The sequence below is a fragment of the Panthera pardus genome, unplaced genomic scaffold, assembly GCF_024362965.1.
Source record: "Panthera pardus isolate Hobbes unplaced genomic scaffold, ASM2436296v1 HiC_scaffold_17, whole genome shotgun sequence".
NCBI classification, from domain to species: Eukaryota; Metazoa; Chordata; class Mammalia; order Carnivora; family Felidae; genus Panthera; species Panthera pardus.
The window spans coordinates 149,200,712-149,224,677 of NW_026526732.1; the positions used below are offsets into that span (position 1 = coordinate 149,200,712).

The 23,966-nt window shown below is 53.3% G+C and overlaps 1 protein-coding gene and 1 long non-coding RNA gene across 5 annotated transcripts; one reads left to right on the forward strand and one right to left on the reverse strand.

The window, feature by feature from the left end:
• The first annotated feature begins 1,541 nt into the window (after positions 1-1,541).
• Positions 1,542-23,966, forward strand: LOC109260560 (notch receptor 4). 4 transcript variants are annotated; one of them, XM_053905177.1, is made up of 30 exons: positions 1,542-1,729; positions 2,529-2,610; positions 2,803-3,095; positions 4,616-4,963; positions 5,041-5,163; positions 5,282-5,518; positions 5,633-5,788; positions 6,099-6,293; positions 7,693-7,806; positions 9,009-9,122; positions 9,210-9,332; positions 10,084-10,243; positions 11,485-11,630; positions 11,912-12,064; positions 12,280-12,397; positions 12,615-12,702; positions 13,053-13,206; positions 14,006-14,190; positions 16,144-16,396; positions 16,625-16,737; positions 17,571-18,094; positions 18,653-19,036; positions 19,142-19,317; positions 19,856-20,075; positions 20,229-20,310; positions 20,405-20,543; positions 21,073-21,368; positions 21,598-21,745; positions 22,266-22,363; positions 22,726-23,966. In XM_053905177.1, exons 1-30 carry the CDS (start codon positions 1,672-1,674, stop codon positions 23,428-23,430), a joined length of 5,985 nt encoding a protein of 1,994 aa, XP_053761152.1. In that variant the 5' UTR covers positions 1,542-1,671; the 3' UTR covers positions 23,431-23,966. The 4 variants fall into 4 exon arrangements, with proteins under 4 accessions (XP_053761152.1, XP_053761155.1, XP_053761153.1 ...); XM_053905180.1 differs by having other exon boundaries at positions 20,229-20,301; XM_053905178.1 differs by having other exon boundaries at positions 19,142-19,314; positions 19,853-20,075.
• On the reverse strand, positions 3,422-4,575 carry LOC109261421 (uncharacterized). Its single transcript, XR_002077369.2, has 2 exons — positions 4,280-4,575; positions 3,422-4,181 (listed from the first exon to the last, which is right to left on the reverse strand). It is a non-coding gene; the product is annotated as an uncharacterized LOC109261421 (long non-coding RNA).

Genomic DNA, 23,966 nt, shown 5'->3' on the forward strand with positions numbered 1-23,966 from the left:
ACCTGTTAATATAATAAAAGGCAAAGTTCGTCTAAGGAATTGTATCCATATTAAAGGATACTGAAAAGACATGATGATTAAGTGCAAGGCATGATCTGGGACCAAGAAAAAAAATTCAGTATGAAGGACATCATGGGGCAATTGGCAGATTTGGAACATGGACAGCAGATTAGGTAATACTATTGTATCAACTTAAGTTTCCCAATTTTGATAGTTGTACTGTAGTTACATAAAACATGTTCTTGTTCTTAAGACATTCATACCCGTGTTTTTATAAGTAAAGGAATATCTTGTGTACAACTTACTCTCAAGTGGTTCAGAAAAAAATACTGTGTATTTAGAGAAATAGTGATAAAGCAGATGTGGTCATGATGCCAGTTGGTGAATCTGAGTGAAGAGTATCCTGGAATTATATTCTTGCCCCTTTGCTGTGAGCTTTAAATTATTTCCAAATAAAAAGGAGTTTTATTTTTTTTAATATATGAAATTTCTTGTCAAGTTGGTTTCCATACAACACCCAGTGCTCATCCCAAAAGATGCCCTCTTCAATGCCCATCACCTACCCTTCCCTCCCTCCCACCCTTCCATCAACCCTCAGTTTGTTCTCAGTTTTTAAGAGTCTCTTATGCTAATAAAAAAGAGTTTTAAAAAGGGAAGGTACTCCGGGCACACCAGGCTGCAGCTTTGGGTAGCACAGTGCTGGGGCTGTGCATGGCTATTGATAACACCTCCAGCCACCCCAGACTCTCAGCTCTCTGTGCTACTAAGGAAACTCAGTGTGTGACTGACCCTGGAGCTGTCCTGGGTTGACTCAAAAAAGGTAGGATGAGTCAGGGAAATGAATTCTCTTTTGTCGTTTTATTTACTCCAATTCTGAACTCAGAAACTGACATTCCGTACATCTCAGAGATCTCTGTGGTAGAGACAGGGAAGGGAACCTACCTAAATATACAGTTTGCGCTGGATAATCCAGACTGCACATTTCAGTACCGACAACATTCATTTATCATTGATATTGGTTTTATACGTTTCCTAACAAAGGAAGGCCAAGATTTCCCCCAGAACCAGCCCAGTAACTTGCCCATTCCCCCAAAGGAGAAAACTAAGTCCCCAGCAAGGGCCAAGGTAATGGCTAGGAGTGCCCTGCATTCCCACTGCCAAGGTTAGTGGTTTCGACTTATAGAAAGTTGCAGAGTGTCCAAGAAGCACGGATACTAACCTGGAATAGAAGATGCCTCAGCACCCCACACCTCTGTTCCAGGCCCTGACCCTCCCAGGGCAAGGGTAAGCCACCTTGTTATTCTCATCTCTAGAAAGGGGAGACCACACAACAACAGAAGGGCTGGGACTGAACCCAGAACCCCCCCCCCAGCCCGGTGCTCCCATCCTGTTCACCTGCCACACCATCCCACTCCCCCTCTCCCCAGGGGTTGTCAGGGACAGAAGGCCCCTCCCTCATCCCCCTCAATGTTGTTCCACTCCTCCCCCTCCCATCACTAGGGTGTCCAGGACATTGTGTGACTCAGGAAACAGCTCAGACGTGAGGCTTGCAGTGGGCAGAGGAGGAGGAAGGGGCCGTGGGAGCAGAGGAGGTGGCTCCTGCCTCGGTGAGGGCTCTGAGGGTCCTTGCCTGAGGAGGCAGAGGATCTGGGTGTGGGGCGGTGCTCTGGAATGCAGCCCCCTTCACTGCTGCTGCTGCTGCTGTGTCACTCAGTCGTCAAGACCAGAGGTGAGGCATGGGGTAGGAGAGGTGAGGGGACCCATCTTCCTTAAGAGGGTGTTGATGGGTTGGGGGCAGAGGGCCAAGCCCCATGCTTTGAGAGGACACCGGGTGGAAGAGAATCTCACCACCATCACCCCCCAAATGCAGGAAGAGAAGACTCTGCTGCTGCAGCTGCACAAACCAAGGCTTTGGGGCCTGTGCCAGGGGCGGTGACTGTCTGGGGAATGGGTGGGAGGGTGCCCGCCTCAGGGAGAATCCAGTTGGCCTTAGTGCTGGGGGACAGCAGGCTCTTGCAATCACATTTAGGAGGTAAAGAGGGAAAAAGACTGGCCACCTGCTAGGGAAGGCGATGAGAAAAAAGCAGGAGATGGAGACATGGGAAGGTCAAGGGCTGACCAAGTCCCTTTCCCGGTCCAGCTGTCCCCACCCCCCGGATGGCTCAATGCTGGGCCCTTCCGGGAGGAAATCCCTTCAATGTCTCAGCCATTCACCTTCCAGGAGTCCCCTGGGCCCCCCTCCTGAGCCCTGTTGTCTCCATTCCAAGGGATGGAGCCTGAGGCTGGACTTGGAAGGCTGGATAATAAACAGGAAAGGGGGTGGGGATTAGGAGCTGAGAGGATCCCCAGGCCTGGGATGGGGGCGGGGCGATGCTAGGGCAAGAGCACCACTCGGGTAGGGATCAGGCAAGTGCAGAAGTGGTGGTGGCTGAGAGCACGTGTGGGGCTGCTGCAGGCAGCAAAGCACCCAGAGAAATCTGGGAGCACAGCGCTCCCCACTCCTATGCCTTCCTCATCTCCATCCCTAGTGCTTCGGTGTGGGGACTTCCCAGAACCCTGTGCCAACGGAGGCACCTGCCTGAGCCTATCTCAGGGACAAGGGAGCTGCCAGTGAGTGTCTCCTGGGAGTGGGAGACCAGAAATGGGGAGGGAGAGCTGGGGAGGAGGAGGGACTGGGAAGGAAGGAGAAAGGGAGGAGGTAAAGGCACTAAAGGGAAACAAATGAAGGCAAAGGAAGGGAGGTGGGAGAGAAGGCAAAGAGGACCCAGTGACTTCAGTTTTCCACTCTCCTCCCCTGCTCAGGTGTGCCCCTGGCTTCCTGGGTGAGACATGCCAGTTTCCTGACCCCTGCCAGGATGGCCAGCTCTGCCAGAATGGGGGCAGCTGCCAAGCTCTGCTTCCCGCCCTCCCAGGCTCCCCCAGCCTTCCCTCTCCCTTGGCCCCCAGCTTCTCCTGCACCTGCCCCTCTGGCTTCACTGGCCAGAGGTGCCAGGCCCAACTCAAGGACCCCTGTTCTTCCTTCTGTTCCAAAATGGGCCGCTGCCATATCCAGGCCTCAGGCCGCCCACGATGTTCCTGTCTGCCTGGATGGACAGGTGAGCACTGCAGTGGTGGGGAGGAGAGGACAAGCAGGAACACTGGACTGGGAAGTGGGGTGGGAAAGATGGAACTGGAGTCTGCAAAACAACCAGCCCCTTTGAGGACAGAGGCTGTGAGAATCAACAAGCCCTCTTGCTGACCATTGACCCGAGACACATTCACCAGCATGGCTATACCAATGGTCAAAACGTTGAAGTGTTTTCAAACCCGTTAGTAAATGGCTACTGCCATAGCCCCTTCAGTGCCCCAGCCTGGCCCCTTGACGCAGTAGCTAGAGTGTTAATGCCTAGCACAAGGCAGGGAGAGGGGAACCTCCTAGATCCTGCGTAATGGGCTTCTGGCCTTTATTCTTCCAAGTAGGAGCCCATAACAGCACCTGGAAAGACTGTGGTGGTGGGAGGTGTAATGGGGGTGGAAGGGATCTGACCCAGAGAGAGAAACGGGTATCAAGGCAAGGAAGAGGGGTGCAACCCTGGGGCGAGGGTGTGGGACCCCTGGTGGGCAGGGTGTCCTAGCCTGGGGAAGCAGTCAGGCGTATGGGACAGAGGTGAGAGCCCCTGGAGAGGAAGGCTCCTCTGATCTACCAGGAGGGAGGGGACTGGACAGGGCAGTGAAGACCACACAGGGAGGAAAGTGATCTGTGAGGGGTGGACTAGAAGAGCAAGGCTTCTCAAACGTGGCAAGGCACAGCAGTCACCTGGAAAGCCTGCAACATACTGGTGCCCACGTCCCAGAAAGGCTGCTTTAGTGGGTCTGGGGTGGGCCCAGGCATGGAGATATTTTGAGTGCCTGGGTAATTCTGAGGATTTGGGGGTGGGAGACCAGCCTCTCGTGGTGTGACAACAAGGAGGACTGTCAATGGCAACTTGCCAGGCCTTGTGCTTCAGAGCAGGGGCCCACATGTCCAGTGCCAGCTCTGCCACCGATGAGACGCGCGCCCTTGCATCAGATAGTTAAGATCTCTGCATCCTCAGTTGCCAGCTGATGTCCACACTTCATAACATTGTCGAGAGGAGGAAAGGGAGTGATGTTCAGGAGGTGGTCACTTAGCCCAGTGCCAGCCACCACCACCGCCGTTGCCACTGGGGGGAACAGATGAGACGTCTGTCTCCTTATCATTATCTGGAACACTGTACCCACCTAAAGATTAGGAAATCCAGACAAGAGAGGCCAGACACACCTGAGGGCACACAGCGGTGGTGGCACAGCAAGGTGCCGAGTCTGGAGGCCAGCTGCTTTTCTCCTCCCCACCAAGGAAAGGCCACCAAAGGAAGGACACTGTGTCTCAGGTCTGCTCAGCAGGGCCAGCCTGCAATACTCCCACCAACAATGACAGGTCCCATTTTCCAGAATGCCAAAACTGAGGCAAGGGGTGGTGGAGCAGGGCAAAAAGCGTATGGGAACAAAGAGAAGGAAACATGAAAATCAGACACAAATAATCCAGAGTGAGAGCTGGATTCTCCCAGCTGAGCGGTGGGGGGGGGGATTGAACAGCACCCTCTGTCCTCTGCCTCAGGTGAGCAGTGCCAGCTTCGGGACTTCTGCTCAGCCAATCCCTGCGTCAATGGAGGGGTGTGTCTGGCCACATACCCCCAGATCCAGTGCCGCTGCCCACCTGGCTTCGAGGGTCATGCCTGCGAACATGATATCAATGAGTGTTTCCTGGACCCAGGGCCCTGCCCCAAAGGCACTTCCTGCCATAACACCTTGGGATCTTTCTGGTGTCACTGCCCCACTGGGCAGGAGGGTCCACGCTGTGAGCTCCAGCCAGGACCCTGCCCCCCTACGGGCTGTCCCAATGGGGGCACCTGTCAGCTGGTTCCAGGGAGAGACTCCACCCTCCACCTCTGCCTCTGCCCCCAAGGTGCGTCCTCACATCTGCCACCCCTCTCTCTGGGCAGGGAGGTCCCCTTCCCTTCGCTAATCCCATGACCCTGTCAGGTTTCAGAGGCCCGAGCTGTGAGGTGAATCCAGATGACTGTGCTGGGCACCAGTGTCAGAACGGGGGCACTTGCCTGGATGGGCTGAGCACCTACACGTGCCTCTGCCCAGAGGCCTGGACAGGTGAGTCGTTTAAGCCAAGTCCATGGCACCCGTGGCCCATATGATCAGCCCCTAGCCTCCCCTCCTCACAGGGCTCCCAACTCCAGCCTTTGTCCCCTTCCCATCCCATCCCCCACAGGCTGGGATTGCTCCGAAGATGTGGATGAATGTGAGGCTCAGGGTCCCCCTCGCTGCCAAAATGGGGGTACCTGCCAGAACTCAGCTGGCAGCTTCCATTGTGTGTGTGTGAGCGGCTGGGGAGGCACAGGCTGTGAAGAGAACCTAGACGACTGTGTTGCTGCCACCTGTGCCCCGGGATCCACCTGCATTGATCGTGTGGGCTCCTTCTCCTGCCTTTGCCCACCTGGCCGCACAGGTGTGACAGAGGGCTCGGGGAGGTGGCCGTGGGGATGGCAAGTGACAGAAGCATAAGCGGGACAGCTGGGATCCTCAAGCGGCCCAAGAGCCTCATGCCCATCCTGCCCTCCAGGACTCCTGTGCCACATGGAGGACATGTGCCTGAGCCAGCCATGCCACGGGGAAGCCCAGTGCAGCACCAATCCCCTGACAGGCTCTCCACTCTGCCTGTGTCAGCCTGGCTACTCGGGGCCCACCTGCCACCAGGACCTGGACGAGTGTCAGATGGGTAAGGCACCCCCACATCAGATCCTCTCTGAGTCCCAAACAGCCTCTGCAAATTGTTTTTCAAATTAAAAATACAATCATCTCTTTTTTTCCCAATTTTGTCCAGATTTGGCAATTCTTCCCTACACGGTCTTCTCACCAGTGCTTAGCCCTCCGGGCTCCACTTAGTCCTTGTCTGTGTTAAAGACACCAGCCCTTTCTCCGATTTGTTCACTCTGCCACAAGCAGGCCCTCATGCCTTCCCTGGCCTTTCTGGCCCCCTTGCCCTTCTGCCCTGGGCCCCTGTGAACTTCTGACTCCTCTCCTCCTAGCCCAGCAAGGCCCCAGTCCCTGTGAACATGGCGGCTCTTGCCTCAACACCCCCGGCTCCTTTGACTGCCTCTGTCCCCCTGGCTACACGGGCTCCCGCTGCGAGGCTGATCACAATGAGTGCCTGTCCCAGCCCTGCCATCTAGGCAGCACCTGCCTGGACCTGCTTGCCACCTTCCACTGCCTCTGCCCACCAGGTACTAGATGGATGGGGCCCTGAGTAGAGGACACAGGGGACTAATCCTGAACCCACTAGGCATGACCCCTCCAGAACATAGATAGCCCCAGGCCAGTTGGGACCAGCTATCAAAGAATACCTCTTTCTCATCTCCCCACCCAAGATGAAAACTCTGGGAAACCCATGGCCTCTAGGAGAAGGGCAGCCACAGATGGTACTGAGGTTGTACACTGCTCAACTCTGGGGGTGAGAGGAAAGCATTCACTTCATAGTCATTGTAAAGTGCGCAGCCTGGTCCACTGTACACAGAGGCCCATCAAGGAAGAGCAGAACAACAGCAGCCTCGGCTCATGCCAACTCAGAATGTTCCTCCTAATCACAGAAACTGTCCCCTGTAGAGATTGAGTAAATCCTTAAAACCCCAAAGGGCCTGTATGCTTGAATTTGGTACAATAGAAAAAAAAAAGTGCCACAAGGCTGCACCTACCTCCAAGTTAGTTTTAAGGGAGACAAGTCTCCCCAGGGGTATAGTGACCAACCCGATATCAGGAAGCTGAATGAAACCAAAAAAATAATGGCTTACTTTATGCCAAGTACCACCTGAACATCTTACATGCATTTTGTCATCTTGGCAATAACCCTCTAAGGTCAGTATTGTTACTGTGCCCATTTTACAAGAAACAGACACAGAGAGATTAAGTGAGTTGTCCAGCTAGTAAGTGGCATGGCCGGGATTCAAACCCAGGGCTTCAGTAGATTTAACCACTACACCAAACAGCCTTCCTAAACTGAGCAGCATCCAAGGAAAAAAGCTGAGAAAACCATGCAGTCATCCAAGGGACAAGGTCATAGATACCAAGGAACTTCAGAAGCAGAATCCCCAGGCAAGAAGTGGGAGGCAGCCGAGGTCTAGAGGCTGATCCAGCTTCAGTTCAGGGTGGGACTGCGGATACCAGGACAAGCCCAAAGATACAGGACAAATATGTGACCAACAAGCTACCCAAATGCCCTTCAAATACCCCCCCTTGGGGACTCCTGGTCTCCCTGGCACAGAAGCCTACTGGGGTAGAACAAGAGGCATGACTCACCTCCAAGCAGATGCCCATTTGTTTCATTTGACCTTGAGGACCTCCGGGCTCATTAGCCCAGCCCAGTGAGCCTGCCGTCTGGGCACAGAGAATGGCCCCCAAAGGTACTTCCTTGCTGCACCCTCGGGTCCCAGCAGGTGCCCTGCTCCCTGAGCTTTCACATTTAAAGGGGGCAGAGCCACACACAGCAGAGCAACAGGACCGCAGGATCGTCGCCCCAACCTTCAGGCAGACAGCACCCTGGGAGGGTTCTAGAACCCTGGTCGTCCTGGGCAGAAGGGGTGAGCAGCCCGGGCAGGGCTCAGCCTGCACCACATCTCCATGTCCCAGGCTTAGAAGGGCAGCTCTGTGAGGTGGAGACAGACGAGTGTGCCTCTGCTCCTTGCCTGAACCAGGCTGACTGCCAGGACCTCCTCAACGGCTTCCTGTGTGTCTGCCTGCCTGGTGAGTACAGATTCCACTCCAGCCCTTCAGCCCAGCCCCCTGAACCACAGTGCAGGCCCGGCAATCCCAAACCTTTTGAAGTTCACCCTGGCTTGGCCAACGAGGCTCCCATTTCTCCCAACTCCTCTGCTCCCCCAACTCTCTTCTGTTACATCCCAAATCTTCCACGCGTACTCATCCACCTTTATCTCTGTCCTGCCAAATTACCCAAATCGTCCTTTCTGGCCCTCCTCCAGAGTCCGCTCGTGGGGATCCCAGGCTGGTCTTGGCACTGCTCACCCTGGATGCAGGGAAAACTGCCCCCGGCCTTCCTTCTCCACCATTATCGATCCCTCTGTTCCCTGATGTGATGATAACAGATGTTTCTTGAATATTTGCTCCAGGCCAGGCACTTGGCTGTGTACTTTTCAGGCATTACCTCATTTAATCCTTTCAATGACACCATAAGGTAGGTTCTATTATTCCCCTTTTACAGAAGAGGACACTGCAGCCTAGAGAGCTTGAGTAACTTGCCCAAAGTCACACAACTGGCAGGTGCTGAACATCATCCTCCTGTCACCTCCACCTGCCCCAGGTGTCTTCTCTGGGAAGCCCCCCAGGTTCACTTTTCCTGGTGAGGGGAGGGGCCACGACTTGCATTTATGCTTTTGATACATAGTATTTTCACCATTCACACACACAGCCAGTTATACCTTCTTTATATAAAGAATGAAGTTACTAAGACATGCTGTTATGTTCTGAAATTCAAATCACTATTTGAGAAGCCCCCAGATTGGTACCTTCATTATATAATGATACATGCAGATGAACCTCCAAACCAAGCCATTTGAAACAAGATTCTCTTCACTGCAATTCATAGCAATGTTATTTCTGTCTCTGTAAATAGAAGGTTAAATATCGGTATTAACTCCAAATTTCTTGTTTGAATCCATGAAATCATACCTGTACATCTCAGTCACAAATATTTGTAACAAACCCCTAATGAATCCAAAGTCAGGAAAGAAAGAAAAAGAAGGAAAGGAGAGGAGAGGAGAGGAGAGGAGAGGAGAGGAGAGGAGAGGAGAGGAGAGGAGAGGAGGAGAGGAAGGGGGAAAGGAAAGGAAAGGAAAGGAAAGGAAAGGAAAGGAAAGGAAAGGAAAGGAAAGGAAAGGAAAGGAAAGATAACCTTTACCATCTCTCCCCACTTACTCCCTGCCCCTCAGGATTCACTGGCTCCCGGTGTGAGGAGGACATCGATGAGTGTGGAAGCTCTCCCTGTGCCAACGGTGGGCAGTGCCAGGACCAGCCTGGATCATTCCATTGCGAGTGTCCTCCAGGTAGACCAGTGCTCAAACACTGGAGGGAAGAGTGGGGGCCAAGTGCAGACTCCCCTGCAGGTCCCTGACCCTCCTGCTGTGCCATAGGCTTTGAAGGCCCTCACTGTCAGACCGAGGTGGATGAGTGTCTGAGTGGCCCATGCCCCACTGGAGCAAGCTGCCTGGATCTCCCAGGAGCCTTCTTTTGCCTCTGCCCCTCTGGCTTCACAGGTAAGCAGGGGAGGTGTTAGAAAGAACTGGCAGGATAGTTGAGTCCATTAGGGGTGGAGCAGAGGTCATTGCTGGATATTCAAGGGTTGGAATGTAAAAAGAGAATGAGAATGGAACCCCTTCAAATTATTCAATGCAAAACCTGCACAACCTGAGGCTGACAGCAGGTGTTATTTACAGGGCCCACACTGGGCCCAACATGAATGGTGTGATTAGGGTTCAGAAACAGGATGGGGTTCAAGAGGAAGCCATTCATTTGCTTATTTAGAATGTATTAAGTGCCTACTATGCACAGCCAGACACAGACACAAGTTGATAAGAGACCTGCTCTCCTCAAGTGGCTTTAAATCTAGTGCAGAGAGACCAAGAAGTCTCCTGTTGGTTATAGCCACAGGTGCTCTGAGAGAGGACTGCACAGGATTCTATAAGAGCACAAAGGACCAGCCAACCAGACTAGAGATGAGAAGGCTTCATGAGGAGGTAATGGCTGAGCTGAGTCTGGAAGAATGAGTAGGAGTTTGTCAAGACAGAATGATTACATGTTTTAGCTGCAGGTAACTGCATTGCAAAATGATGCCATGCAGGAGCCTGTGTGCCATTCTGAGGAAGTTAGACAGTATCCTGAGGCAACAGGGAGCCACTGAAGGACAGGTTCGTGGGGAGTGAGCAAGTCATATGTAAAAAGTGGCTTTGACCCCATCAAGGACATAGAGGGACTCTGTTTTCCCTCTGACCCATCTCCCCACCCCAGGTCATCTCTGTGAGGTTCCCCTGTGTGCCCCCAACCTGTGCCAGCCCAAGCAAAAATGCCAAGATCAGGAAGACAAGGCCCACTGCCTCTGCCCTGATGGAAGCCCTGGCTGTGCCCCCGTTGAGGACAACTGCACCTGCCACCACGGACACTGCCAGAGGTAACCTTCCACTGTCCTCTGGGTCCTCCTCAGCTAGGCCAGGGAGAGACAACCGGTGAGGGGTGAGTCTGCAAGAAATGACCAATAGGGAAGAAGAAGGAAACGGCGAAGTTCTGAGGTCAAAGCCAAGGTGAGGGATCCACTAGTGAGTGCTATCCCGTGAGGGGAGAGTTCATAAATAACAGGAGAAACGGAGGGCTAGAGGGTCAGAACAGGAAGAAAAACATGAAATCCCAGGACCAATTAATCATACATTAGAGGGGTACCTGGGTGGTTCAGTCGGTTGAGCGTCCGACTTTGGCTCAGGTCATGATCTCACAGTTCATGAGTTCAAGCCCCGCGTCCAAGCTGTGCTGACAGCTCGGAGCCTGGAGCCTGCTTCAGATTCTGTGTCTCCCTCTCTCTCTCTGCCCTTCTCCCACTGTCACTCTGTCTCTCTCTCTCTCTCTCTCAAAAATAAAAAATTGATAAATTTGAAAAAAACATCATACATTAGACAAATATTGAACATCTACTATGGGTGTATCCTTTTCCAGGCACTGGAGGAATAGCACAGAACAAAAGAGACAAAGTGTCTGTTCTCATGGAGCTCTCACTCTAATGAGGAAAGACAGATAATAAACAAATTATAGAAGAAATGTATATACACATTCATACATATAGTCGGAGAAAACAAGCAGGAGGCAAGTATGGAAGGGGGAAAATGCTGAGAACAGAGCCACTGAAGAAGGGGACCAGACTCTCAGGGCCAAAAAAAAGAAGAGATCAGGGGGCTGGGTGGCTCAGTTGGTTCAAAGTCCAACTCTTGACCTCAGCTCAGGATGTGATCTCAGGGTGGTGAGTTCAGGTCCCACGTTGGGCTCCAGACTGGATTGGACTCCAGAATGGGCGTGAAGCCTACTTAAAAACAGAAGAGGTGCGTGGATGGCTCAGTCAGTTAAGCATCTGACTTCGGCTCAAGTTGTGATCTCGCGGCTGACAGCTCAGAGCCTGGAGCCTGCCTCAAATTCTGTGTCTTCCTCTCTCTCTGCCCCTCCCCCACTCACACCCTGTCTCTCTCTCTCTCTCTCTCTCTCTCTCTCTCTCTCTCTCTCTCCTCAATCTCTCTCTCTCAAAAATAATAATTAAAAAGAAAAAAAAAAGAAATTTATAGGGGTCTAACCAATGGTGGGGAGTGGGGAGGGGAGAAGAAAAAATCACCAGAAGAAGAAAAACACCCTTCTTTTTCTCGTTATGACCAGATCCTCATGTGTGTGTGATGTGGGATGGACAGGACCAGAATGTGAAGCAGAGCTAGGGGGCTGCATCTCCACGCCCTGTGCACATGGGGGCACCTGCCACCCCCAGCCCTCGGGCTACAACTGTACCTGCCCCACAGGCTACACAGGTGAGGCCCTTCCCAAACCACAGACATTCTGGGCTGGCCACCTCTAATCAAGAGCAAGACCAGTAGAGGCATGTGTCCAAGGCCTCTGGGTCTTGGTCACCACCAAGGAGAACGGGGCATGTGCTGCAGGGACCACAGGCGATATGCAGGAGGTGGTAAGAAAAGAAAAGAGGTTGGATGGAAGACAAAAGGGATGGGGATGAGGAAAAGGAAGGGGAGATAAGTGGAGGAAGACAGAGAGAAGAGGATGCCCTTTCTCAGACCCCACTCATTTCCCTCAGGCCCCACCTGCAGCGAGGAGCTAACAGCTTGTCACTCAGGGCCCTGTCTCAACGGTGGCTCCTGTAGCCCCAGCCCTGGGGGCTATTCCTGCACCTGCCCTCGGAGCCACACTGGGCCCCGCTGCCAGACAAGCACTGACCACTGTGCCTCTGGTGAGTACCTACCATGTTCTGGGGCTGGGCCACAGGTGGATGGAGGAACTGGTCAGGGTGTGTTGGTGCCGTCTGATAAAAATCAACTGGCCACCACGAGCTGCAGTTTTGATGGGGGCAGCAGGGAGTGCGTGTATGTCCTGTGCGGGGTGTGACTAAGGTCACAGGCCAGGTATGGGTAAGGAACCCAACCCCTCACAGCCTCCTCTCTCCAGCCCCGTGCCTCAATGGGGGTACCTGTGTGAACAGGCCTGGCACCTCCGCCTGCCTCTGTGCTGCGGGCTTCCAAGGCCCACGCTGTGAGGGAAGGACCCGTCCTAGCTGTGCAGACAAGTGAGCAAAGACCCCTAGAGGAAGGGAAGGGGCCCCTCAGCCTTCCCACCCTTCCTGTCCATCTCCTCTGGGGCTCCAGGCTGCCTTGAATTCCACATCCCACATCCTTTCACTATGACTCCCTTTCTGGTTTCCTATCTCATCACCGCGTCACACACGCCCTCCCCTTTGGTTGCCGGGACTGCCTCCCACCATGCCTTGTCTCTGTCCTGTCCAGCCCCTGTAGGAACAGGGCAACCTGCCAAGATGGCCCTCAGGGTCCCCACTGCCTCTGCCCCCCTGGCTACACAGGAGACAGCTGCCAGGTGAGGGGTGCTGAGCCAAGTGTGCTGAGGAGGGCGGTGGCTGAAGGGCTCTAGTGGGAGGGTCTCAGGGACTAGAAGAGCAGGGAGCTTGGGAAGGTAACCACATGAAAGTGGAATCTGGGAGTTGAGCTCTAGCTTGAGGTTTGCATGGAGTAGAAGTAATGAAAGGATTTCTGATCCCAGGAACTGTTCTGGGATGTGGAGGGGTGGGGGAGGGAGGCTATCACCTGGCCCCAGACCATTCAGGAGAGAGCTTGAGAGGTAAGGATTTTGAGCAGCTGGCAGAAGACCATCTCTGGGCCTGAACATATGACACTCAGTCTTGCCCCATGCTCTCTCCTAAACCTCAGACTCTGGTGGACATCTGTGCCCAGAAGCCCTGTCCACACAATTCCCACTGCCTCCAGACTGGGCCCTCCTTCCAGTGCCTGTGCCTCCAGGGATGGACCGGGCCTCTCTGCAACCTTCCGCTGTCCTCCTGCCAGAAGGCCGCTTTGAGCCAAGGTACTAACCCAAGGACCAACTGGGGAACAGATGAAGAGAGAAAGGGTGTCCCTCTACCCGATCCCTAAGGGCATCCACATACAACCTTTGACCAAAACAACCAACTAAGAGTCAAAGTAACACAGACCAACCACTACTGCTGATTCTATAGCTCAGCCCTCCTATCACCATGCTCAAAGCAACTCAAGCAACACCAACCAACCCAGACAACAAGACTCCAGTTTATCACAACCACTGAGACATAACTCCATGTGAAGCAACTCAACTCTGTCACTATCATCACAACTCAGCTAGAATGGATCACACTTAACCCAACTTCACTCAACTGCTGCTCCCAATCATTTTCATGTTATGCCAACCCCCTTGTGAAAGAATACCCCCCCTCATTCAAATGAGGTTTAATATGAGCAGAACTCAGGAAAGAGACTACTGTGGGGTTAGGGGTTGGGAATCACAGTGAGAAAACATCACAGGATGCCAATTCAGGGGACAGACTTAGGCACCTAAAGTTTCCACTGAGTTCTTTCTTCCTTGAGACTTTTAAGCCAAGAATACAATTGCTTATAATGCTCTAATAAGTTTAACAAGAGGTATCTCTCTCCATTCTGGCAGAACAGGCAGGAGGGAGATCTTGATGTCTTAATCTCTTCAGCACCAGAATTTATTGACTCCTCAGGCTCCAAGTGGCCTCCACCCACCCCAGGAATGTCAGTGATCCCCATGAGCCTCTCTGCTCTGTGTCTGGGACCCCTGAGAACCTAACTTAGCTTTGTCTATCCCTGTTTGCCTTTCTTCTCAGGCACAGAAGTTTCTTCCCTGTGCCAGAATGGAGGTCTCTGCATCGACAGTGGCTCCTCCTATTTCTGCCACTGCCCCCCTGGATTCCAAGGCAGTGTATGTCAGGACAGGGTGAACCCATGTGAGTCCAGGCCCTGCCAACATGGGGCCACGTGCATGGCCCAGCCTACTGGGTATCTCTGCCAGGTAAGCCGGTCTAGAGGAGAGCAGTAGGGAAGACAAGCGTGGGTGGATGTGGGAAAAGTAGTTGAGGGGGCGTGTAGTGATGTATTCATTTCCCTTTCCTTTACCCACATACCCAACCAACCACCAAGTCATGCCATTTTGCCTCCTAAATCTTTCTCAATTCTGTCCTTCCTCCTTCACCCTTTGTCCCACTGCCTCAGTCTAGGCCTTTGCTGCCTTCCACCCGGACACATGGAGCACCCTCCTATTGTCCCTGCCTCCCCACTTGTCCACCTATAGGCTCAACCTTTACTCCACTACCAGGGTGTTCTGTTGAAAACGTTAAGCTGACCTGTCACTCCCCTGCTTAAAACCCTTCAGTGGCTGCCCACCTCTTTTTAAAAAAAAAAATTTTTTTTAATGTTTATTTATTTTTGACAGAGAGAGACAGAGCATGAGCGGGGGAGGGGCAGAGAGCGAGGGAGACACAGAATCCAAAGCAGGCTCCAGGCTCTGAGCTGTCAGCACAGAGCCCGACACGGGGCTAGAACTCACAGACCGCGAGATCATGACCTGACCCTAAGTCAGACGCCCAAATGACTGAGCCACCCAGGCACCCCATTGTGGCTCTCTGATAGTGAAATCTAAGGCCAGCGTGACCCAGCCTTGCCTGCCTCTTAGGTCTCATGTCCCCACATCCCCGCCCTCCTACTCTCTGCTCTAGCTGCTGTTGGCTTCCCTACACACCCCTTATACTGGCTCTCCAGTGTCCTTCCCCACCCACTTCCACTGGACAGTGCTCAAGAGGTGCCTTCCTCAGGGAAATGTCCCTAACTTCTCTCCAGACTGGGTTTGGGCCTCTCCCTCGTGGTTCAGGTCACTGAGCAGAAGAGGCAAAGCTGGGATTCAAGTCCAAGCAGCCTGATGCCTGTACTCAGAAGGCTGACTTTGGATAAAAGGTGTGATGCAAATCCCCCAACCACCCTCTTTAACTTTTTAATTTTATTCTTTAACTTTTTATTATGACCATTTTCAAACATACACAAAAGCAGTGTACTAATTAGTAGCAAACACCCCTTCACTCAACACTCAGCTTTACCTCCCCTTTCCTGAGACTCCTTCCCTCTGATATCTCCAAGATACCCCGTCACCCGCTTCTCCCAGCCCTCCAGCCACTCCTCACACTCTCTGTAATTCCCTTTTGCTCCACCTTTCTGAAGCCTGGTACTGCATTCTTACATGCTCTCCTTCCTCTTGCAAGAACTCAGCACATGGTACAGACCTCATCGATGACCTTCTCCCACTAGCAGAAAGGTAAACAATTGGAAAATGGCTAAGGGTACTGGTTATGAAGTCACAGACTTGCACTGAATCCCAGCTCTGCCACCTGCTAGCCGAGTCATGCAGTCTTTCCAGGAATCATTTGCCTTTTCTGCAAAGTGAGAATCAAATGAGATAATTCACATACAAGTTTGTTGGGAGGGTTTTATGAGCTTATGTATAGAAATCATGCAATAAATGCTAGCTGTCTCTCTGGTTTACTGAGAACGTCATTGAAGCAGGGATGAGTTCTAATTTTCTTCATGTTCCTAGTGCCTACAATAGTGCCTGGCACGAAGTAGGCATTCAATAAACACTTACAAATTAATTACGAAAGCATGACAGAGCCTGGGGGTGAGGCGTGTGATTGGGGGAGGGAGGTCTTACCAAAAACAGAACTATGTTTAATAGCATTGTATCATAAGATGGTTTGGGACTGCTGGAGCGGTTAAATTGCCCACTATTGAACAAGGGTATAGCATGGAGTTGAGATACAAGGGTGAAGCTACGCAGGGCTGTGATGGATGATCAGTTGAGTGATACTCTGAACTGGAAGGTAGGGAAGGGATTGGGCAGACTGTCTTGAGCTGGCTCCCCTGTACTGTTGAGATGGGCTGGATTATTGGTTCCCTGTCTGACCCTCTTTGCCCGCAGTGTGCCCCAGGCTACAATGGACAGAACTGCTCAAAGGAATCCAATGCTTGTCAATCCCAGCCCTGTCACAACCATGGGACCTGCACCCCCAAACCTGGAGGCTTCTACTGCACCTGCCCTCCAGGTTTTGTGGGGCTGCGCTGTGAAGGGGACGTAGATGAGTGTCTGGACCAGCCCTGCCACCCCCCAGGCACTGCAGCCTGCCACTCTCTGGCCAATGCCTTCTACTGCCAATGTCTGCCTGGCTACACAGGTGAGGCCTGGGAGGGTGTGTGTAGGCATGTCTGTGGCACAGCTGAGTTGACAACCCCCACTCACAAGGCAGCCTAGTCATCATGTCCATCCCCCTGCCTCCCCACCCCAGGGAATATGCCCCAGGATCCCTTCCTGTGCAGGTAGTACTGGGTCAATTCCCAGTAATGAGCTAGGAAGGGGGCAATGACTGAAGTAGTGTATGACATCTAACCCCACCCCACCACAGGCCAGTGGTGTGAAGTGGAGACAGACCCTTGCCAGAGCCAGCCCTGCTCCAACGGAGGGTCTTGTGAGACAACAGCAGGACCACCCCTGGGTTTCACCTGCCACTGCCTCCAGGTAAGTAACCACAAACCAGTCTTCTCTGTTTCCCCCAACACTGGTGCCAGGTGAGAATGCCTGAGTGGGATCCTAGAGGGGAATCTAGGGAGCACTGGAGTGGGAATTATTGATGAGAACCAGCCCATGTTAATGGCGATGAGTGGCTCTCAGAAGCAGTTCAAGGGGGCAGGCAGGATCAGGTGTTAGCATGAATGGATTTTCAGAAATCATTGGCACTGCCTAAGGTAAGGCCCCAGAGTCAAGCTGGGCGACCTTGAGTAAGTTCTTTTACGTGTGTGTGTGTGTGTGTGTGCGCGCGCGTGGACCTCAGATGCATGAAATCAGGTTAATCATAAGCCTTTGTTCATGATACACTATCATCACTGGTTTGTGCATGGCCTTCTTTTTATTATTCTTACAACATAATACCCAGGAACCTAACCTAAGAATTACAACAGTAACGATGACTCACATATACTTATGTCTTCCTCTATCCTCTTCCCCTTCCAGAGAAAGAGAGTTTATCACCCTATGTCCAAGGATTAAGATAATATTCGTTTAATACCACTCTATTAAGTGTTTAGTCTTCCAGGTTGTTGCACACAGCGGTGGTTCGTCCGTTTTCACTGTGTAATGTGTCATTATGTGAAAAAACCATGGACCATGGTTTCAACATCTATAAAATGACTTGATATAAACTTGATGTTCTCTGAGGCCCCTTCCAGATATGAGATTCTAGGACCATCTGAGTTATCTTAACCCGAGAGTTTGCTTGGGGGGGGGGGGGGGGGGGGCGGAGAGTGGGAAGAATAATACAAGGGCTTTCCCCAACATCTCTCTCCTCTCCACAGGGTTTTGAGGGCCCCACCTGCAACCACAAAGCCCCCTCCTGTGGCCACCACCACTGCCACCACGGTGGCCTGTGTCTGCCCTCCCCCAAGCCTGGCTTCCCACCCCGCTGTGCCTGCCTCAATGGCTACGGGGGCCCTGACTGCCTGACCCCACCTGCTCCTCATGGCTGTGGCCCTCCTTCTCCATGCCTACACAATGGCAGTTGCTCAGAGATCCCTGGGCTGGGGTCCCCAGCCTTCCGATGCTCCTGCCCTCCCAGCTCTCCAGGGCCCCGGTGTCAGAGGCCTGGAGCAAAGGGATGTGAGGGCAGAGGTGGAGATGGGGCCTGTGATGCTGGCTGCAGTGGCCCTGGAGGAAATTGGGATGGGGGAGACTGCTCCCTGGGGGTCCCGGACCCCTGGAAGGGCTGTCCTTCCCACTCCCGGTGTTGGCTTCTCTTCCGGGATGGGCAGTGCCACCCACAGTGTGACTCTGCAGAGTGTCTGTTTGATGGCTACGACTGTGAGACTCCTCCAGCCTGCACGTGAGCCTAAAACCCTGACTTCAGGTTGGGGGTGGGGAGGCCTCTAAGTTACAGTGTGACCACAGCCTCAGGCTCCAGGCAGTTGCCACCCTTGATAACCATTGCCAAGTAGGGGTGGAAGACACTAGGCTCCAGCCCAGGGGAATAGGGCAGCATCAATATTTAACATGGGGACCAGGAAGGAGGGCACTGCCTCTGTCTGGGCTCCTAAGAGTTGTGAGAGCTCTGGCCTCAAGCCTCTCTAAGACCTGTTGCCATGGAGTGTCTCCCCTAACAACCAGCACTCCTGAGGGAAAAGGTCTTTGGACTCTCCTTCAGGGAGACAGGAGAGCTTGGGAGGGTAGGGAGAAGGGACAGTCTTAGGAAACAAGGGTGTCATAGACATTAGAGTGTCTCAACTACCTACCACCCAGGGCCTGACTAAGCCCATTGCTCTGGAGCTGTACCCACTTAGCAACCTGTGCCCTAGAGGCAGTGGAATATCAGGCATCTCTCTGGAACGAAGAAGGGGGTCAAGTTTCTTTGGGGATCCTGAGTCCCTCTCTCCTCACCCCACAGTCCAGCCTATGACCAGTACTGCCGTGATCACTTCCACAATGAGCACTGCGAGAAAGGCTGCAACACTGCAGAATGTGGCTGGGATGGGGGTGACTGCAGGCCCAAAGATGGAGATTCAGAATGGGGGCCCTCCCTGGCCCTGCTGGTGGTGCTGAGCCCCCCAGCCCTGGACCAGCAGCTGCTTGCCCTGGCCCGGGTGCTATCCCTGACTCTGAGAGTGGGGCTCTGGGTAAGGAAGGACAGTGATGGCAAGGATATGGTGTACCCCTATCCTGGGACCCAGGCCGAAGAGGAGCTAGGAGGAACCCTGGATCCCTCTCATCAGGAGAGAGCAGCCCCTCAAACACAGCCTGGAGGCAAGGAGACAGACTCTCTCAGCACTGGGTAAGAAGGCCGGGCAGGAGGATGGGGCAGACACTAGTTTTTTAATGGGTGGAGGGAAGGGAGCCAGCAAGCAACACACAGGACTCTAAGGCGCATCCCCCACAGGTTTGTGGTAGTGATGGGTGTGGATTTGTCCCGCTGTGGCCCTGACCACCCTGCATCCCGCTGTCCCTGGGACCCTGGGCTCCTGCTCCGCTTCCTTGCTGCAATGGCTGCAGTGGGGGCCCTGGAGCACCTACTGCCAGGACCGCTGCTGGCTGCCCATCCTCGTGCTGGCACTGGTAGGTGACCCCCTGTCATTTCCGCTGACTTTGCTCCCAGACCCCCTTTCATGCCAGCAACGAGCAATGGAGGCCAAATGACATGGGACTGCAGGGACCCCAAATGTTCTGTGTGGAGACTTTACCCTCGTGAACCTCTCATTCTCTAATTGGCTCTCCTCATGACCCATTTGCTCTCCAGTCTCCTCCCTTATTTCCCGAAGTACTTTATCCTAACCTTTACCATAGACTTCCCACAAACCTTGGGTTCTGGTCTATCCTGTCTACTAAGTCCAATCATCCCTCTGCCAAACAGCTCACAGTACATGAAAGAACTCCTATAGCACTTATGAGGTGCCAGACCTTGCTCTAAGCGCTTTATAACATTAACTCATTTAATCCTTCCAACAATGCCACGAGGCAGGTACAATTATTGTTCCCACTTTACAGATGGGGAAACTGAAACAAAAAGAAGTTACTGCACTTGCCCGAAGGTCTCACAGTAGTACTCAGCCTCACCAGAAATGGTCTCTTTTTGTGACTGTGTCTCTCCCACCAGCACCACCAACCAACCAGCTTCCCTGGCCTGTGCTGTGCTCACCAGTGGCTGGGGTGCTCCTCCTGGCCCTTGGGGCTCTTCTCGTCCTTCAGCTCATCCGGCGGCGGCGCCGTGAGCATGGGGCCCTCTGGCTGCCCCCTGGGTTCATTCGAAGGCCTCGAACTCAGCCCACTCCCCGCAGACGCCGGCCTCCTCTGGGTGAAGATAGCATTGGCCTCAAGTAAGAGTGAGGATGAACCCAGGCTCTGGGAAAGACTCTTTCTTGTGGAGATTGATGATCAGAAGTTGATGACAGAGGAAGGGGAGGGGGGAAAGAAGGCTGCTGGAAATCCTGGGGACCCTGAAGGTCCCCTACCCACACACCCCCTTCCAGGGCACTGAAGCCAGAGGCAGAAGTTGATGAGGATGGAGTTGTGATGTGCTCAGGCACCAAAGAAGGCGAAGAGGTGGGCCAGGTGAAACCACAGGGACAGAAATGGTCCTGAGGTGATGGTGGAGTTAAAGGGGCAAGTCAACTTTCCTTCACTGATCCTTGTTCTGATCCCCAAGGCTGAGGAAGTGGCCTCACCCTCCAAGTGCCAGCTCTGTCCTCTGAGGGGTGACTGTCAGGAGCTTCCCCAGGCAGCCATGCTGACTCCTCCCCAGGAATCTGAGATGGATGTCCCTGACGTGGATACCCGCGGACCTGGTATGTAAGACAACCCAGATCAAGAAAAGGAAAACTCCCTTGGACTCTTCTAGAATCAGAAAGCCTTTTGATATTCGAACTGAAAAAAACTAACCTTAGAGTTAGTGCCTTAGAATTGTGGTTCTCAAAGTGTGGTCCCCAGACAGAAGAATCAGTTCCACCAGGGAAATTGTTAGAAATACAAATTCTCAGGCTCCACTCCAGAGCTATTGACTCAGAAATTCAAGATATTGGGAAATCTGTGTTTTAACCAGCCCTCCAGGTAAGTCTGATCCAGACTCAAGTTTGAGAACCACTGCCCTAGAATGTTAAAGAATTATGCCTACTTGCTCCTTTTACAGATGAGGAAACTGAAGCACAGAGAAAAGTAGAAAAGTCATTTGACTAAAGCCACATAAAATCAAGAGCCAGAGCTGGGCTTCCTGACACTTGAGGCTATGATTCTCCATTAACCTCCAAGTTCTCCTCCTACCCCAGTTATGTCCTTTTGATTGACTTGACTCCCATCCCTCATGTCTCTCACCCACAGATGGGGTGACAGCCCTGATGTCAGCAGTTTGCTGTGGGGGAGTGGAGTCCAGGACCTTCCAGGGGTCATGGTTGGGAAGCCCTGAACCCTGGGAACCTCTGTTGGGTGGAGGGGCCTGTCCCCAGGCTCACACTGTGGGTACTGGGGAGACACCCCTGCACCTGGCTGCCCGATTCTCCCGGCCAACTGCTGCCCGCCGTCTCCTTGAGGCTGGAGCCAACCCCAACCAGCCAGACCGAGCAGGGCGCACCCCACTTCACACCGCTGTGGCTGCTGATGCTCGGGAGGTTTGCCAGGTCAGTGCACACTGGGATCGCTAAAGGGAACAGGGGGCAAACTCATAAGTAAACCTGGGCAAAAGCATCCCCTAGGGTTTGGCAGAGAGGAAGGTGATATGAGATTGGGGATCTGAAAGGAAAAACAACAGATAACTGAATATGGGTTTGGGGGTGGTTAAGAGTGTGAGGGACCTGAGCTAGCAGTCCAGAACATACCAGGGATCACTGCCCCCCTTTGACCCCCCAGCTCCTGCTCCGCAGCAGACAGACTGCAGTGGATGCACGGACAGAGGACGGGACCACAGCCCTGATGCTGGCCGCTAGGCTGGCGGTGGAGGACCTGGTTGAAGAACTGATTGCAGCCCAAGCAGATGTGGGGGCCAGAGATAAATGGGGTATGAATCCGGAGAGGTTGGAGTTGTGCTATGGAGAAATTGCACAGATGGGGTGTGAGTAAGAGGCAAAAAAAAAAAAAAAGGAAGCAGCTGAAGGACCAACTGGAGGCTGGGGTATTCCATCCCACCTAGCTGTCAGGGTGGTAAACCTGCGGTGTGGTGACAGTATAAAACGTTGTCTTCCCCTTTCATCCTGAACAACATACACACACTGCCCTAGTCCACTGGAAAATAGGCTGGGGAAGAAGTGTCTGTGAGAAGGGGGAAGGGTCTCGTGGGGGGAGGTCTCCCGGTCCCACCGTGCACAGAACAATGCCCCATTGTCCCTCCCGCGCGCCGGTGACGTTACTAGAAGCAAGGCTTCCGGCCAACCGGCGGTCACCCAGGCAACACTTCCGCCTTTGAAGTAACCCAGCCAGCCCGAATAAGTCCTTCCCTCTAAACCAGAATCCGTGGGAAACAGGAACCCAGGCGTCTGGTCCCCAGCCTCTGGGTAACAACCTCCCATGTCGTCCCCTAGGAAAAACCGCGCTGCACTGGGCCGCCGCCGTGAACAACGCCCGGGCCGCCCGCTCCCTTCTCCAGGCCGGAGCCGATAAAGATGCCCAGGACGGCAGGGTTAGACCGAGAGTGGGCTCCCTACAAAAAAAAAAAAGAAAAAGAAAAGAAAGAAAAAGGAAGAGACAGGAAAGAGAGAGAGAGAGAGAGAAAGAAAGAAAGAAAGAAAGAAAGAAAGAAAGAAAGAAAGAAAGAAAGAAAGAAAGAAAGAAAGAAAGAAAGAAAGAAAGAAAGAAAGAAAGAAAAAGAAACAAAGAAATTAAGAAAGAGAAAAAAGAAAACGAGCGTGGGAGAGGCAGAAAGAGCGGGAATGCCACGCAACCTGAATGGGGAGGGGCCAGTCGTCAAGAGAGTGGAGTCCGGAAGGGCCAGCCCTGTGGGCGTGGCCTGATCTCGCCCTCTGGCTGTTTCTTCCGGTACAGGAGCAGACGCCGCTGTTCCTGGCGGCCCGAGAAGGGGCGGTGGAAGTAGCTCAACTGCTGCTGGGATTAGGAGCGGCCCGAGGACTGCGGGACCACGCCGGGCTAGCGCCCGGAGACATCGCTCGCCAGCGTAACCACTGGGATCTGCTGACGCTACTGGAGGGGGCGGGGTCACTAGAAGCGCGTCACAAAGCCACGCCCGGCCGCGGGGCGGGAGCCTTCCCGCGCTCGCGTACCGCGTCGGGAAGCTTGCCCCCGCGTCGGGGCGGGGCTCTGTCGCGCAACCGGACGCTGTCAGCTGGGGCTGGTCCGCGTGGGGGCGGAGCATGTCCGCAAACCCAGACTTTGTCATTAGAATGGGCTGCGCGTGGGGGTGGAGCCTATTCGCATTGCCGGAGCCCATCGAAAGGAGCAGGAGGCGGCCTGTCCCCCGGAGGCCGTAGGTTTTCTCCAGGCATGCGCGGGCCTCGGCCCAACCCTGCTGTAGTGCCAGGAAGATCCGGGGCCGCTTCCGGGGGCGGGGGTGGGGCCTCAGCCGACGATTGGCCCTGCGATTGGGTGACCCTGAGAGCCTGCGGCTCCAACACTCCAATCCCGCCTCCTTGCCTTACGCCGTCCCCGGAGCGGGGATCCCCTCAAGTCGCCTGGGATTCTCCAACCCACCAAGTAACGCCTTTAAACGCGGGAGGCGAGGGTCAAAAATAGGACGCTACATGACAGGGATTCTAAAAATGAGCACCCATTATAGGACAGCCTGGAAACACTCCAGATTTTAAGATCCTGGATCCCCAAAAGTGAGGAGTCAAGAGTATTGTGTCCCTCCCAAAGTGACTATGCCCACTCCTCCTCGTCTTACACGTGGAGAAGCTGCAGCCCTGAATGAAGAGGGCCCAGCCCTTCTCCCAGAAAATAAGGGTGAGGAGCTACAGAAGGGTGGAGTGGAACCAATTACTACAAACGTAAAGGATGTAAGTTCTTTCCTGTATACGGTATCCAAAGGAAACCTCTGTCATCCACAAATAGCTGACAAATATTTACAGAGTACCTACTATGTGCCAGGCACTGTGTAGGTGCTGAAGTGTGTGAGCCAAGGGCCACTCCAGCTGATGACTCCTTGCACTTTACCCACTTCCCTCCTCAACAAACCATCCCAGGGATGAAGCGTCATTCTTCTCGCCACCACTATCTATTTAAGAACCTCAAATCTGTCATCCCATAATAAAGCTTATTTGAAGTGTTAA

What these genes read in the sequence shown, in the direction of transcription:
- LOC109260560 (XM_053905177.1), top strand. Translation starts at nt 1,672, where the DNA reads ATGCAGCCCCCTTCACTGCTGCTGCTGCTGCTGTGTCACTCAGTCGTC. An exon ending in CCTCTGCCTCTGCCCCCAAG is followed by an intron (nt 4,964 to 5,040) that starts GTGCGTCCTCAC and finishes TGACCCTGTCAG; the next exon opens with GTTTCAGAGGCCCGAGCTGT. An exon ending in CGTGGATACCCGCGGACCTG is followed by an intron (nt 20,544 to 21,072) that starts GTATGTAAGACA and finishes TCTCACCCACAG; the next exon opens with ATGGGGTGACAGCCCTGATG.